Source organism: Sinohyriopsis cumingii, chromosome 8 (genome assembly GCF_028554795.1).
Source record: "Sinohyriopsis cumingii isolate HCF-2022 chromosome 8, ASM2855479v2, whole genome shotgun sequence".
NCBI lineage: Eukaryota > Metazoa > Mollusca > Bivalvia > Unionida > Unionidae > Sinohyriopsis > Sinohyriopsis cumingii.
This window is the reverse complement of record NC_142968.1, coordinates 75,063,349-75,080,252: the sequence shown is the minus strand read 5'-3', so window position 1 is coordinate 75,080,252 and position 16,904 is coordinate 75,063,349. Positions and strand designations below refer to the sequence as shown.

Genomic DNA, 16,904 nt, shown 5'->3' with positions numbered 1-16,904 from the left:
TGATAGTTTGGCCTCAATCTGTGGGTCCTTAAAGGTCCCTACAGTTGAATGGTTGGCTGTCATTAGTGGGAAGGAGAGCTCTGTAACGGTCCTGCTTGCTTTACATCGCTGGTTTCTTGTTGCATTTGCCTGGTGTTTCTTTTTTTTTTTTCTTCTTCAAAATGTTCTGAAAGAGTGGGGGGATGTTCTATGCTGTTTATAGAGGTTCTTAGTAGATATCATGTATGAAGAGAGATTTTCACGGTTATTATGGTATTACTAGTCGAGGTGTTTAGGGTGTGTTTCCTACGTTATGTTATTTATAAGTTTTTAGATATTACCGCTTTAAGTTATTTATTAATTGATGTTTTTAGAGATTGAATGTTATTTATACTTTATTTAGCAAGAGACCTTAGTCCTAGCCGATTACACGGTTCGTTAAAGACATCTAGAAGCGGAATCCTAGCTGATTACTCGGTTCGTTAAGGACATCTAGGACATCCGATTTTGCGGTTTCCTTAGTTTATGACGCGATCATAATTTATTACTTCTTTATGGATATTTATATTCTCATTTCAAAATTCAGAAAAAGAAATAAGTACCCTGTGTATTTTACAACAGCACTTAACGTTGGTCACATTACAAAATCGTTTAAAGTACGAAGTTTCCATCTATTTCTATAATCACAAGTAGATGTACGGAACTCCTGCTCACGTTGCTTAGGCGATAGGGAGTACGTCTAGGGTTCAGGAGATCAGGGTTCGAGCCCATTTCCTACATTGCACATTGCCCACTATGCCATATTTATATTTTTTTTTTAAACCGACATGTTGGTCACGTGACTGAAATGTTATCATCGTTAGTTAATATGAAGAGTATCTTTGTTCCAGGCACTCGTAGGAGCTTCCTGGTTCAAAGTTCAACCCCGTAGTCTAAATTCGGGAGAGTGTATTCTGATAAGACCGAACTAGATTCCATATGGCATTTCACATAAAAGACACGAACACAGTCAGGACAGAGAAAGGACAACCACTCACGTCTCAAGGACCGACACGAAAAATGAGAGGTAAACAAGTAATACGATTGTATGATTTTTTAAAACAATATAAACAATGAAATTTTAATATAGAAATGAGATTAATTATAAAATTGTTGAAGTCATAAGCGCATAGGAAAATTGAATTTTGTAGTGGAAGGGAAGATAAGTGTTTGATAATATAATTTCTGGATTTTCAGTTTTCAGTATGGTTTAACATTTATAGCAGATTGGGGTCGAGTCCATCATGTATCGCATATGATTAAAGATACAATATATTCAGATGTGTATCTAATATTTGATCATGCCTATATCCTTTTTCTAATTATTATTATTATTATTATTATTATTATTATTATTATTATTATTATTTGTAGTAGTAGTAGTAATAGTAATAGTAATGTGGCCGCTTTTTTGTCTTTTTACACTGAAAATGTAAACATTTTGCTGGAACAGTCGGTTCAACCAGCCACTCTAAATCTTTCCATTATTATTATTATTATTATTATTATTATTATTTGCAAGTTGTGGCAGAGCGTATGCAAAATGGAAATTTTTCTCTCAATTCTCAAGAAAGAAATTTAAAGAAGAAAAGAAAGTAACTACTCCTTGAAAGAAACGCTGACGAGATTCCAAACAAGTTGAATTATTCAACAGAAGACATATGCTTGCTTTATATTTAATACGAATACGATTTGCTTATGATAATCCAATGAATGTTCTATTATCTCCAACAGAAGCAAACGAAAGGCGAAAATTAACAATAGTCTCTCTCTCTCTCTCTCTCTCTCTCTCTCCCCCGCCCCCCCCCCCCCGCTGGCTCGCTTACATGTACATACATATTTTAAGTGCCTACCACACTTATAACATGGCATCAGTTTAGTCAAATTATTAAGAATCTCTTGGAACGTTTACTACCCCATACAGTGATCCCATTCATGAGTGCTCTCAAAACTCACTTATTTCGACTGCAAGAACAAACTTAAAGACCTAATAGGGGCCCAGAGTGGCCGAGTGGTCTAAAGCGCTCTCCGTTACGGATCACTGACATCTCACCTCTGTCTGCGTGGGTTCGAGTCTCGGAATCGGCCAATGTGGGTATGTGAGAAAGCTTGCCAGTAGCTTCTCGTGGGTCGGTGTTTCTTTCTGGTTTTTTTTTTCCGGGTTCTTCCTTCACCATTAATACTGGCCGCCATGTATTGCCTATCGTGTGCTGAAAAATGGCGTTAGTAGTATATGGGGTAACCCTAGCGTCAAGTGGACTTACCATGCAAAAACAGTCGATTCACTCTGGCGTCAATGGGAATTTAACATGGGAAATTTTAACATGGATGGAACTGTAGAGCGTCAAGGGGAATTGAACATGGAAATTGAACAGGACCGGTACTTTAACGTCAATGGGACTTTAACGTTAAAATATGGGGTTTGCACTTTGTCGTAAATGGAAATTGAACATGGGAATGTCACCTGGATGTCAATGGGAATTGAACTTTGGGTGACGTCATGAGGTTTATAGGGTCAAAACATTTTATAGGGATTTTAATGTATTTGTAAGGACAAAGGGTAGATAGAGACAAACATACAAATACACATTTAAACACACAGAAAAGACGACAGAAATGTTCTAAAACAAACCTCACAGAGAGAATAATGGCTCAAAAAAGAAAAGTCTATTGTATGGGTTCAAAACATTTATTCAAGTATATACATGGGCTCTCTGGCCTGTGCTTTGGTCTAAGCACTATCCATTTAATACATAAACATTTCTACATCAAACAAACCTATTTACTAGTTATTTAGTTCTTGGCTCTAGTAAACCTGTTTACATTTAATGTTCATTTATAAGAAAAAGCTAACACAAAACAAGTAACATGCAATCAAATAGGACAAAGTTCATGTTTCTCTCTCTCTATTTGTCTCACACGTTGTTAAAAATCTGGTCAGCTAGCACTTGTGTCCCAGCGTAGATATTTCCCATCACTTAATCCGTTTCATTCATAAAACGGCTGTTATACCCATCGTGCTAGGTACACTTATCAGTAAGCAGATCAAGTGCAGTCATCGTCTTCTTCCCATGGAGGTACAATGTATACCATATGAATGGTTACTTTTCCTTCGTTGATGTCAAATTTTCCTCTCATCGACTGCACGTCTTCAATAGCCCTAACAAGTTTGGACGAAGTTATTTCTGCAGGTGTGCTAAATCCGAGACATACAGGTGAGTTCAAACTGTCGCGATACATAGATAGGCTCAAACGACCTCGATCTTTGACTTGGCAATGACATTTGAGTTCCTCTAACAGTGAGTCAAGTAGGTCCGTAATGAAACCTGCTACTTCCTCGGCTGAAATGTCAGACGCGAAGTCTCTAAATTTCACCGTGTAGGTGTAAGTTGTCGTTCTAAATTTTCTTGAGGTCACTGTCTGAGTCATTTGGATGCTAAAATACTCCTGTAGGTCTACTGGATCCTTTCCCTTCTTGGACGCACTTTGCTGTGACGGTATGGTAGTGAAAGAGGTCAGTGATGTTTGTTCCTTCTCTTTTTTCATCTGCCTAGAGTGATTCATCTTTCTCGTTGCTTGTCCTCGCAATGAAGTGTCGTTCTTGGAAGTCGTCCCTTTTTATACTGGGTGATATCAGTATGTCCATAAGGTAAAGTTTTGTGGTCTGGAAGTTTCACTAGCTGCACGTAGTTTGTCATGGTGTTAGTACATAAATAACTAAGATGTGTTACTGCATTGGTGATGTGATAGTGAGGCAAAGAATCACACCCGAGTTTCTCGTTGGACTTGAGTCTTACGCTCTATACTTGCTGTTTGAAGGGATTCATTTTTTCTCAATTGGTCTTAGTAGTGACAATGAACTGTTGGTCTTGGACGTTGTCCTTTTTTATATGCTGACCAATATTGATGTTACCGTACGGCAAAGTAAAGTGGTTGGGAAGTCGCACTCGCTTCTGGTACACGATTTGATAGACTTTTTCCAAGGGTCGACTGACGATGTGGTGAGTGGGTAAACGTACAATCTTGTTCGGCTGGTAGGTGGTCACTTTAAAGTTTGCATCCTCTCTAGACTGCAATACTTCTTTCAATACGCCAAAGTTGACCACACGACTGGTACGATAATTCAGAGTCAATCCTTTCACTTTACACTCTGTGTGCACTTCTCCTTGTGGGTCCCGGTATTCGTAGCCGTAATTTTTAGGACCGCCACTCGCGAAACTTAGAATCTTGTCGTCAGGATGTTCGTCTGTCCAGGCTCCTAAACGGTCTCCTTCGATGTTAGGGTGTTGCTGACCCGGTCGATCGATGTAGATGCAACTGTCCGTGTCAAAGTACAGGACGCGATCCCCTAACAGTTCTAAAGCTTCGTACAATTTTAAGCGAGCATGAGCTGTCACGTAAGCCGCAATGATGACATTTCCAAAAGGGTCGTCTTGTACAAAGTCCAGATCTTCTTCGTAATTGACCAAGATTAAATTCTCTCGAACGACGTCCACGTGTTTCATGTATTTGGTTTTGTCGTGAATCATCTGGAAGTAGCGGGAAGGTTCTGTCAAATATTCCGTCTTGGGTAAACACGGTCGTTGTGCCATTTTACCCCACAAGCAATTTAACATCACTTTAGCAAACGATCGCCTGCCTTCGTTTTTCTCGATGTGGTCTAAAGTGATGCCTTCTTGTTCCCGGTATGTCTCTTTGAATTTTATTTGGTCTTCGGGAGTGTGACACCAGGAAGGATAGCCGCTGGCTTCTTGCTTCAGTTTCAAAAAGGCATCCACGTAGTGTGCGAAAATGCCTTTCTGAGTAGGGTCACCCTTGTGGTATTATTGTGTCTTGGGAAAGTGGCAAATTTCGTACACTTCTAACAGTTGGTATCCCATGTCCATAGCTTTGAACAATTCCACGCTGACCCAGGTTCCCGTCAAGGCCCGTTCTTCCTGGGTGTGCTGACAAGGCTGATCTTGTTTGCACGTTTCGGCACAAGTACGGCACAAGGGAAACATCAGTTTGCCTTGACAATGGTGAGGTAAGACGGGATGGTATAGGTTCGTGGGAGGCAAAACTTTGCACTTGATCAAGCCTTCGTATTGTCGAATGTTGACCAGGTCGATGTGTTCCGTCAGCAATCGCGGGTGCCCTGTAGGAAAGTGACAATATTTGCACACGTAGGGATACAGCGAACACACATCCAAGTATTTGATTTCTTCTCCTTTCTCTTCGTCGGCTTGGTACAGCAAACAGGTGGCATTGGTCCTTCCTCCGTACAAACTATCCCTCGGGTTCAAGGGGTCATTCAGCTTGTAACTTTCCACGACACGTTTAAACTCGGGATCGATTTTCAAACGGTGATCGTATTCGTGTTCCCACATTTCCACCACTTGGTATCCTTGCTGTTCTAACTTCAAGCGTCCCTGACAAGTGTCCTGCTACAGGTCTTCCATGGTCCGTTGTAAAAACTGATTTTTAGTGTCACGGTCAGGGTAGCAGACGGGACATCCGTGAGATAAGCAACCGTTAAACTCATACACGATCTTGGGGTTTTTTAAGTCGCAGCCATCGACCGAATACGTTCCGATGGTCCTTTCGCCTCCTCCGTTGCGGGCATGCTGAATCCATTTGCCTTCCTTGTCGCACAAGTAATGTAACCAGCGTAGGGCTTTGACCGAGTATTGACGCTTGACATAGTTGGTCGTTTGAGGACTGATGACAGCCACGGTCTTTTGAGGCATGAATCGTTGGCGGTACACTAAGGAACACGCTTTGGCAATGGTGCAAGCTTCTTTCAAAGGATCGACCCCTCCGTGTTCCATGAACAGTTCTCGAAATTTTCCACAGCAACGTCGTAAAATGTCCACGTCGGAACGACAATACTTTAACATTTCTTCCTGAAAGTCGAAGGGGTCAGAGGCATGAGCCTGGTACCAAGCGTAGAAATCTTCTCGTTGTTCGGTACGCATGTTGTCGGGGTCGTAATAGTGAGCCTCAGGCAAATGGGGTAGAACGGCATGTTGATTGGCTTCCGTATTGAAAAAGTGTGGAAAGTACCCTTTAGCCATTTCTGTCATTCCAAACGTTTTAGGCATTCGACTCAAAGGCATGGCCAAGTAACTCATCGAATCTTTAAACTGCACTTGTCCCACTTGCATGAAAATGATTTTGGCTCCGTTCAAAGTGACTTTAGGACGTTCGGTGCCATGTTCCGTATAGTACCTCAAAAGAAACTGTCCATCGTATCCGGAGAAATTGTGAGCCATCACTGTGGCATGGCGATGACAATCTCGGTAACGTTCGATGTCCTCTTTGCTCCATGTCTTGTCGATGGGGTCTAAGACCCATTTGGCAAAATCGTCTAGCGTCTTTGGTCCTCGAAAGATTTTTTCACGCCCTCCAGGAATTTTGCTGCAGTGAGAGCAATAACTGAAGATAGGTTCTTGAATACACTTCTCGCACGCTCGATGAGCCACGAAGAAATTAGGAATGTGAATGTCAGTCTCTTGCATGCATTCGAAATCGAAAAAGATGAAATTGCCTTTCTTCTTGTGACCGTCCTCTTTCTCTGGTGGGGGTTGGTATTTTTGCACGTAACATTGGTGTTCCAAGCCCACGATGTGGTGACAAATGTGACATTTTTTCTTTCCTGAACATACGTGTGCCTTGACACTATTGGTACGTATGCCTTGTCCACACGCGGGGCACAATCTCAGCAGTTGACAAGCGCATTTCTTCTGTGAACCTTGCGTCTTCAAATGTTGTTGGTAACAGGTAGGGCTGACAAACGTGCGCAGACAAGTTGAACAAGGCACTGGTTCTTCGCTCAGACAGGGTTGAGAGGCCAAACATCCTGAGCATTTCCATCCACAATGTTTGTGTTGCTCTCGATTATTATAACCATAGTCACATTTCTCACAATAATAAACATATCCCAGGAATCCAGTGATACTGGTAATGGTATCGAAATGTTCATCGTGATGATAAAGGTGAATGTATTTTCCGTCCTTAAAATGTTGGCCTCGAAACAACAGAGGCCCGCGCATTTCTTGAGGGTGCACTTTCAAGGTGTAGCGTGCAGCTAGGGCATCTTGCAATTTTTGCATCTCAGGAATGCCACAGGGTGTGTCTTTGGACAGTCCGGCTTGTTGTAACAGGAGTTCTGCTTCATTTCGTTGTTTGGCTCGGTCGGATTGTTGAATAGTTTTCCAGGTTCTTTTCCATTCTACCGTGTCGTTCTTGTTGGCATAGGTTCGTCCCACCACGATGGCACGGGCTAAACACATCTGGTCATGAGGGTTGTTAATTCGGACGAGACTTGTTTTGGTGTTGCGAAGGTCGTCCACCAATAAGACCTTTTTGCGTCCTGTCCCTTGAGGAAGAGAGACGTGAGCCATTTTCAGTGTGGCTTTACCATCGGTGATGTCAAACTTGTCATTGGATTGTTGCACCTGTTGTATCTTGTCCATGACTTTGGAAGGGGTCAGGTCTGCGGGTCTGCTAAACTCGATCCAAACATGGGATTTCAAGCTGTCGTGTTGTATGGATAGTGTCAAGCGATCGTCTTCTTTGGGTTGACATTGTCGCTTGAGTGTGGTGAGCAAAGAATCCCACATCTCGGTGATGAACCCTTCTGCTTTCTCCAACGGTACGTCGGACTTGAAATCTTTAAACTTCACCGTGTAGGTGTAAGCCGTGGTTCTAAATTTTCTAGAGGAGCGCTTTTCCGTCTCTCGAATGTGATAGTACTTTTCAGGATTGACTGGTGAACTTTGGTTTGGAGTAGACTCTCTCTGTCTGGTCGCAGACGTGGAAGGTGTTGGTTCAGGTTCGCTCATGTCTTCTATTTGAGCGAACACTTCTTTTCGTGTGTGAGGCGATACGTCACTTCGCTGCCTCTTACGTTCTTCTTCTCTCTCACTGAAATCGTGCGATCGTTTCATCTCGATTGCTGATTCAGAAATGATTTAACCAAGTTCATTCTTTCCATATATACCCTCTCTACCTCTCGTTGTGACAATGACTTGGTATATTTCACAAGGCAAGTGAAAGCCAAGCATATAGGAACCCAACGACAGCGTTGCGTCTTAAACACCTCATGCATCTTGACGACCCTTCGATTCAAACCCTACCACGAAAGAAAATAGTTGCAAGAAAAATAAAACAGACAGTTGGTGTCTTCAAGAGAGCTAGAGACGGCACTGTGTCGCTGGGACACGTACGTACGTACTCCAGAAAACTACGCTACTCGACAACGTGAGTGTGCTTGTCAAAATGTTTGAATAAGATTAAAAATGTTTGTCAGTTTCAAAACGCGAACCAGTACTGTGTCCGTTCAATATTTGATGTGGCAAGAAGAAATGGTACAATACGCAACAAAGGGTTTGTACGTTTACACTCCAATCTGTCTGTACTGCAATGGTAACAGCGCTCTTGCGTTGGCATTATTTTGCCACACTACCTTTTAAATAAAACAATGCATCACTCATCATAAACGATTTCATTGGCTATACATATTTTCTTACCGCTTTCGCTTCGAATTGACTTCAGTACCTTTTCGCACAGCGACAAGATCGGACGTGTTTTTTTATTCTGCGTCTGGTCGCTACACTACTTGCCCTGAATTTACAACCAAACAATGTGTTACACATTGTAATTGACTTCATTGGCTAACCGATATTTTACACTTCTGTCTCTGTTGATGTGAGTGTGCTTGTCAAAATGTTTGAGTAAGATTAAAAATGTTTGTTAGTTTCAAAACGCGAACCAGTACTGTGGCCGTTTAATATTTGATGTGGCAAGAAGAAATGGTACAATACGCAGCAAAGGGTTTGTATGTTTACACTCCAATCTGTCTGTACTACAATGGTAACAGCGCTCTTGCGTTGGCATCATTTTGCCACACTACCTTAAAAAAAACCCCAATGCATCACTCATCATAAACGATTTCATTGGCTAAACTTATTTTCTTACCGCTTTCGCTTCGAATTGACTTCATTACCTTTTGGCACAGCGACAAGATCGGACGTGTTTTTTTTTATTCTGCGGCTGGTCGCTACACTACTGTCAACAAGCCCTGAATTTACAACCAAACAATGTGTTACACATTGTAAGTGACTTCATTGGCTAACCGATATTTTACAATTCTGTCTCTATTGATGTGAGTGTGCTTGTCGAAATGTTTGAGTAAGATTAAAAATGTTTGTCAGTTTCAAAACGCGAACCAGTACTGTGGCCATTTAATATTTGACGTGGCAAGAAGAAATGGTACAATACGCAACAAAGGGTTTGTACGTTTACACTCCAATCTGTCTGCACTGCAATGGTAATAGCACACTTGCGTTGGTATTATTTTGCCCCACTACCTTTAATAAAACCCCAATGCATCACTCATCATAAACGATTTCATTGGCTATACTTATTTTCTTACCGCTTTCGCTTCGAATTGACTTCAGTACCTTTTCGCACAGCGACAAGATCGGACGTGTTTTTTTTATTCTGCGTCTGGTCGCTACTCTACTTGCCCTGAATTTACAATCAAACAATGTGTTACACATTGTAAGTGACTTCATTGGTCAGTCGATATTTTCCACCGCCTTAGCTTCAAATTGGTTTCACTTGTTATTCGCACCGTGAGATGATCAGACACGTTTTTCTGTACCTGACCATTAGTCACTTCACAAACAATAAAACTAAAACACAAATGATCACGCCATGAGCGGCTCATGGAAATTATGTTAGTCATGTTACGAAATATAGCACGACTTGTTTGGATGTACTTTTCTGTGGTCACTCTTTAATTACATGCGTCTTCAGTTCACTCTTGTGATATTTTTTGTAAAGGGTGTATTTTTTCTATGGATGTGATTGTGTTATGTTCTATATGTTCTTTTATGTTTTCAGTGATTTTACTTTATATCTATATTTTAATTTAGATGTATAGACTATGTAGTCTGAAATAAAGAATTCTTATCTTATCTTATGTAAATGGAATGAGTGTTTCTTTGAAACTTTCATAAGGAAAATGTGCCATAGAAACAAACGTACGTGTCGTCATATTTTTAAAGTAGGAATACATGATCTCTCTCTCTCTCCCTCTCTCTCTCTCTCATTGTAGTTTTGATTTATACCCTAATGGAATATGTTCCCGTTTGAAGATACCTCTCCAAAATTGTGATCAGTAGTCACCATAATTACGTGAACTGTTCGTCATGTCATTTTTTTCAAAAGTTTACACTCTAAAAAATTGTAGAACGACTTTTTTTCTTCCATCAGTAAATCTTTGTATGAAATAAAAGCTTGAGTTTGCACAATTCTGGTATCGTAACTTTATCCGGTTTTGGAACTGCAATATGTCACGCATTTTTTTCTTTTAACGTTAGATTTACAGTTTTTCAGAAAAAAGACACTCACACGGCTTTTTTAAGAATGAAACAAATGACATTGCACTGTATAACCCTGCCTATGGTTAACTCTGAATTCTAAAGTCAAAACATGGGTTCAGGAAAAAATGTAACACTGTTCGTCCTATCCTCAGTGTAAACTGAGAGAATATAGGACGAACATTGTTACATTTTTTCCTGAACCCATGTTTTGACTTTAGAATTCAGAGTTAACCATAGGCAGGGTTATACAGTGCAATGTCATTTGTTTCATTCTTAAAAAAGCCGTGTGATTGTCTTTTTTCTGAAAAACTGTAAATCTAACGTTAAAAGAAAAAAATTGCGTGACATATTGCAGTTCCAAAACCGGATAAAGTTACGATACCAGAATTGTGCAAACTCAAGCTTTTATTTCATACAAAGATTTACTGATGGAAGAAAAAAAGTCGTTCTACAATTTTTTAGAGTGTAAACTTTTGAAAAAAATGACATGACGAACAGTTCACGTAATTATGGTGACTACTGATCACAATTTTGGAGAGGTATCTTCAAACGGGAACATATTCCATTAGGGTATAAATCAAAACTACAATGAGAGAGAGAGAGAGGGAGAGAGAGAGAGATCATGTATTCCTACTTTAAAAATATGACGACACGTACGTTTGTTTCTATGGCACATTTTCCTTATGAAAGTTTCAAAGAAACACTCATTCCATTTACATAAGATAAGATAAGAATTCTTTATTTCAGACTACATAGTCTATACATCTAAATTAAAATATAGATATAAAGTAAAATCACTGAAAACATAAAAGAACATATATAACATAACACAATCACATCCATAGAAAAAATACACCCTTTACAAAAAATATCACAAGAGTGAACTGAAGACGCATGTAATTAAAGAGTGACCACAGAAAAGTACATCCAAACAAGTCGTGCTATATTTCGTAACATGACTAACATAATTTCCATGAGCCGCTCATGGCGTGATCATTTGTGTTTTAGTTTTATTGTTTGTGAAGTGACTAATGGTCAGGTACAGAAAAACGTGTCTGATCATCTCACGGTGCGAATAACAAGTGAAACCAATTTGAAGCTAAGGCAGTGGAAAATATCGACTGACCAATGAAGTCACTTACAATGTGTAACACATTGTTTGATTGTAAATTCAGGGCAAGTAGAGTAGCGACCAGCCGCAGAATAAAAAAAACACGTCCGATCTTGTCGCTGTGCGAAAAGGTACTGAAGTCAATTCGAAGCGAAAGCGGTAAGAAAATAAGTATAGCCAATGAAATCGTTTATGATGAGTGATGCATTGGGGTTTTATTAAAGGTAGTGGGGCAAAATAATACCAACGCAAGTGTGCTATTACCATTGCAGTGCAGACAGATTGGAGTGTAAACGTACAAAGCCTTTGTTGCGTATTGTACCATTTCTTCTTGCCACGTCAAATATTAAACGGCCACAGTACTGGTTCGCGTTTTGAAACTGACAAACATTTTTAATCTTACTCAAACATTTCGACAAGCACACTCACATCAATAGAGACAGAATTGTAAAATATCGGTTAGCCAATGAAGTCACTTACAATGTGTAACACATTGTTTGGTTGTAAATTCAGGGCTTGTTGACAGTAGTGTAGCGACCAGCCGCAGAATAAAAAAAAACACGTCCGATCTTGTCGCTGTGCAAAAAGGTACTGAAGTCAATTCGAAGCGAAAGCGGTAAGAAAATAAGTTTAGCCAATGAAATCGTTTATGATGAGTGATGCATTGGGGTTTTTTTTTAAGGTAGTGTGGCAAAATAATGCCAACGCAAGAGCGCTGTTACCATTGCAGTACAGACAGATTGGAGTGTAAACATACAAACCCTTTGTTGCGTATTGTACCATTTCTTCTTGCCACATCAAATATTAAACGGTCACAGTACTGGTTTGCGTTTTGAAACTAACAAACATTTTTAATCTTACTCAAACATTTTGACAAGCACACTCACATCAACAGAGACAGAGGTGTAAAATATCGGTTAGCCAATGAAGTCAATTACAATGTGTAACACATTGTTTGGTTGTAAATTCAGGGCAAGTAGTGTAGCGACCAGACGCAGAATAAAAAAACACGTCCGATCTTGTCGCTGTGCGAAAAGGTACTGAAGTCAATTCGAAGCGAAAGCGGTAAGAAAATATGTATAGCCAATGAAATCGTTTATGATGAGTGATGCATTGTTTTATTTAAAAGGTAGTGTGGCAAAATAATGCCAACGCAAGAGCGCTGTTACCATTGCAGTACAGACAGATTGGAGTGTAAACGTACAAACCCTTTGTTGCGTATTGTACCATTTCTTCTTGCCACATCAAATATTGAACGGACACAGTACTGGTTCGCGTTTTGAAACTGACAAACATTTTTAATCTTATTCAAACATTTTGACAAGCACACTCACGTTGTCGAGTAGCGTAGTTTTCTGGAGTACGTACGTACGTGTCCCAGCGACACAGTGCCGTCTCTAGCTCTCTTGAAGACACCAACTGTCTGTTTTATTTTTCTTGCAACTATTTTCTTTCGTGGTAGGGTTTGAATCGAAGGGTCGTCAAGATGCATGAGGTGTTTAAGACGCAACGCTGTCGTTGGGTTCCTATATGCTTGGCTTTCACTTGCCTTGTGAAATATACCAAGTCATTGTCACAACGAGAGGTAGAGAGGGTATATATGGAAAGAATGAACTTGGTTAAATCATTTCTGAATCAGCAATCGAGATGAAACGATCGCACGATTTCAGTGAGAGAGAAGAAGAACGTAAGAGGCAGCGAAGTGACGTATCGCCTCACACACGAAAAAAAGTGTTCGCTCAAATAGAAGACATGAGCGAACCTGAACCAACACCTTCCACGTCTGCGACCAGACAGAGAGAGTCCACTCCAAACCAAAGTTCACCAGTCAATCCTGAAAAGTACTATCACATTCGAGAGACGGAAAAGCGCTCCTCTAGAAAATTTAGAACCACGGCTTACACCTACACGGTGAAGTTTAAAGATTTCAAGTCCGACGTACCGTTGGAGAAAGCAGAAGGGTTCATCACCGAGATGTGGGATTCTTTGCTCACCACACTCAAGCGACAATGTCAACCCAAAGAAGACGATCGCTTGACACTATCCATACAACACGACAGCTTGAAATCCCATGTTTGGATCGAGTTTAGCAGACCCGCAGACCTGACCCCTTCCAAAGTCATGGACAAGATACAACAGGTGCAACAATCCAATGACAAGTTTGACATCACCGATGGTAAAGCCACACTGAAAATGGCTCACGTCTCTCTTCCTCAAGGGACAGGACGCAAAAAGGTCTTATTGGTGGACGACCTTCGCAACACCAAAACAAGTCTCGTCCGAATTAACAACCCTCATGACCAGATGTGTTTAGCCCGTGCCATCGTGGTGGGACGAACCTATGCCAACAAGAACGACACGGTAGAATGGAAAAGAACCTGGAAAACTATTCAACAATCCGACCGAGCCAAACAACGAAATGAAGCAGAACTCCTGTTACAACAAGCCGGACTGTCCAAAGACACACCCTGTGACATTCCTGAGATGCAAAATTGCAAGATGCCCTAGCTCCACGTTACACCTTGAAAGTGCACCCTCAAGAAATGCGCGGGCCTCTGTTGTTTCAAGGCCAACATTTTAAGGACGGAAAATACATTCACCTTTATCATCACGATGAACATTTCGATACCATTACCAGTATCACTGGATTCCTGGGATATGTTTATTATTGTGAGAAATGTGACTATGGTTATAATAATCGAGAGCAACACAAACATTGTGGATGGAAATGCTCAGGATGTTTGGCCTCTCAACCCTGTCTGAGCGAAGAACCAGTGCCTTGTTCAACTTGTCTGCGCACGTTTGTCAGCCCTACCTGTTACCAACAACATTTGAAGACGCAAGGTTCACAGAAGAAATGCGCTTGTCAACTGCTGAGATTGTGCCCCGCGTGTGGACAAGGCATACGTACCAATAGTGTCAAGGCACACGTATGTTCAGGAAAGAAAAAATGTCACATTTGTCACCACATCGTGGACTTGGAACACCAATGTTACGTGCAAAAATACCAACCCCCCACCAGAGAAAGAGGACGGTCACAAGAAGAAAGGCAATTTCATCTTTTTCGATTTCGAATGCATGCAAGAGACTGACATTCACATTCCTAATTTCTGCGTGGCTCATCGAGCGTGCGAGAAGTGTATTCAAGAACCTATCTTCAGTTATTGCTCTCACTGCAGCAAAATTCCTGGAGGGCGTGAAAAAATCTTTCGAGGACCAAAGACGCTAGACGATTTTGCCAAATGGGTCTTAGACCCCATCGACAAGACATGGAGCAAAGAGGACATCGAACGTTACCGAGATTGTCATCGCCATGCCACAGTGATGGCTCACAATTTCTCCGGATACGATGGACAGTTTCTTTTGAGGTACTATACGGAACATGGCACCGAACGTCCTAAAGTCACTTTGAACGGAGCCAAAATCATTTTCATGCAAGTGGGACAAGTGCAGTTTAAAGATTCGATGAGTTACTTGGCCATGCCTTTGAGTCGAATGCCTAAAACGTTTGGAATGACAGAAATGGCTAAAGGGTACTTTCCACACTTTTTCAATACGGAAGCCAATCAACATGCCGTTCTACCCCATTTGCCTGAGGCTCACTATTACGACCCCGACAACATGCGTACCGAACAACGAGAAGATTTCTACGCTTGGTACCAGGCTCATGCCTCTGACCCCTTCGACTTTCAGGAAGAAATGTTAAAGTATTGTCGTTCCGACGTGGACATTTTACGACGTTGCTGTGGAAAATTTCGAGAACTGTTCATGGAACACGGAGGGGTCGATCCTTTGAAAGAAGCTTGCACCATTGCCAAAGCGTGTTCCTTAGTGTACCGCCAACGATTCATGCCTCAAAAGACCGTGGCTGTCATCAGTCCTCAAACGACCAACTATGTCAAGCGTCAATACTCGGTCAAAGCCCTACGCTGGTTACATTACTTGTGCGACAAGGAAGGCAAATGGATTCAGCATGCCCGCAACGGAGGAGGCGAAAGGACCATCGGAACGTATTCGGTCGATGGCTGCGACTTAAAAAACCCCAAGATCGTGTATGAGTTTAACGGTTGCTTATCTCACGGATGTCCCGTCTGCTACCCTGACCGTGACACTAAAAATCAGTTTTTACAACGGACCATGGAAGACTTGTCAGCGACGCTTGAAGTTAGAACAGCAAGGATACCAAGTGGTGGAAATGTGGGAACACGAATACGATCACCGTTTGAAAATCGATCCCGAGTTTACACGTGTCGTGGAAAGTTACAGGCTGATGGACCCCCTGAACCCGAGGGATAGTTTGTACGGAGGAAGGACCAATGCCACCTGTTTGCTGTACCAAGCCGACGAAGAGAAAGGAGAAGAAATCAAATACTTGGATGTGTGTTCGCTGTATCCCTACGTGTGCAAATATTGTCACTTTCCTACAGGGCACCCGCGATTGCTGACGGAACACATCGACCTGGTCAACATTCGACAATACGAAGGCTTGATCAAGTGCAAAGTTTTGCCTCCCACGAACCTATACCATCCCGTCTTACCTCACCATTGTCAAGGCAAACTGATGTTTCCCTTGTGCCGTACTTGTGCCGAAACGTGCAAACAAGATCAGCCTTGTCAGCACACCCAGGAAGAACGGGCCTTGACGGGAACCTGGGTCAGCGTAGAATTGTTCAAAGCTATGGACATGGGATACCAACTGTTAGAAGTGTACGAAATTTGCCACTTTCCCAAGACACAACAATACCACAAGGGTGACCCTACTCAGAAAGGCATTTTCGTAGAGTACGTGGATGCCTTTTTGAAACTGAAGCAAGAAGCCAGCGGCTATCCTTCCTGGTGTCACACTCCCGAAGACCAAATAAAATTCAAAGAGACATACCGGGAACAAGAAGGCATCACTTTAGACCACATCGAGAAAAACGAAGGCAGGCGATCGTTTGCTAAAGTGATGTTAAATTGCTTGTGGGGTAAAATGGCACAACGACCGTGTTTACCCAAGACGGAATATTTGACAGAACCTTCCCGCTACTTCCAGATGATTCACGACAAAACCAAATACATGAAACACGTGGACGTCGTTCGAGAGAATTTAATCTTGGTCAATTACGAAGAAGATCTGGACTTTGTACAAGACGACCCTTTTGGAAATGTCATCATTGCGGCTTACGTGACAGCTCATGCTCGCTTAAATTGTACGAAGCTTTAGAACTGTTAGGGGATCGCGTCCTGTACTTTGACACGGACAGTTGCATCTACATTGATCGACCGGGTCAGCAACACCCTAACATCGAAGGAGACCGTTTAGGAGCCTGGACAGACGAACATCCTGACGACAAGATTCTAAGTTTCGCGAGTGGCGGTCCTAAAAATTACGGCTACGAATACCGGGACCCACAAGGAGA

At 41.6% G+C, this 16,904-nt stretch overlaps 1 protein-coding gene across 1 annotated transcript in view; it reads left to right on the top strand.

Annotated features, from left to right (window-relative positions):
* The first annotated feature begins 948 nt into the window (after positions 1-948).
* Positions 949-16,904, top strand: part of LOC149793844 (uncharacterized) — a 119,451-nt gene continuing 103,495 nt past the window's right edge. The window contains exon 1 of the mRNA XM_089966476.1: positions 949-1,045. Within this exon, the coding sequence (XP_089822602.1) occupies positions 958-1,045 (88 nt within the window). The 5' untranslated portion in view covers positions 949-957. The remainder of the gene's footprint in view (positions 1,046-16,904) is intronic.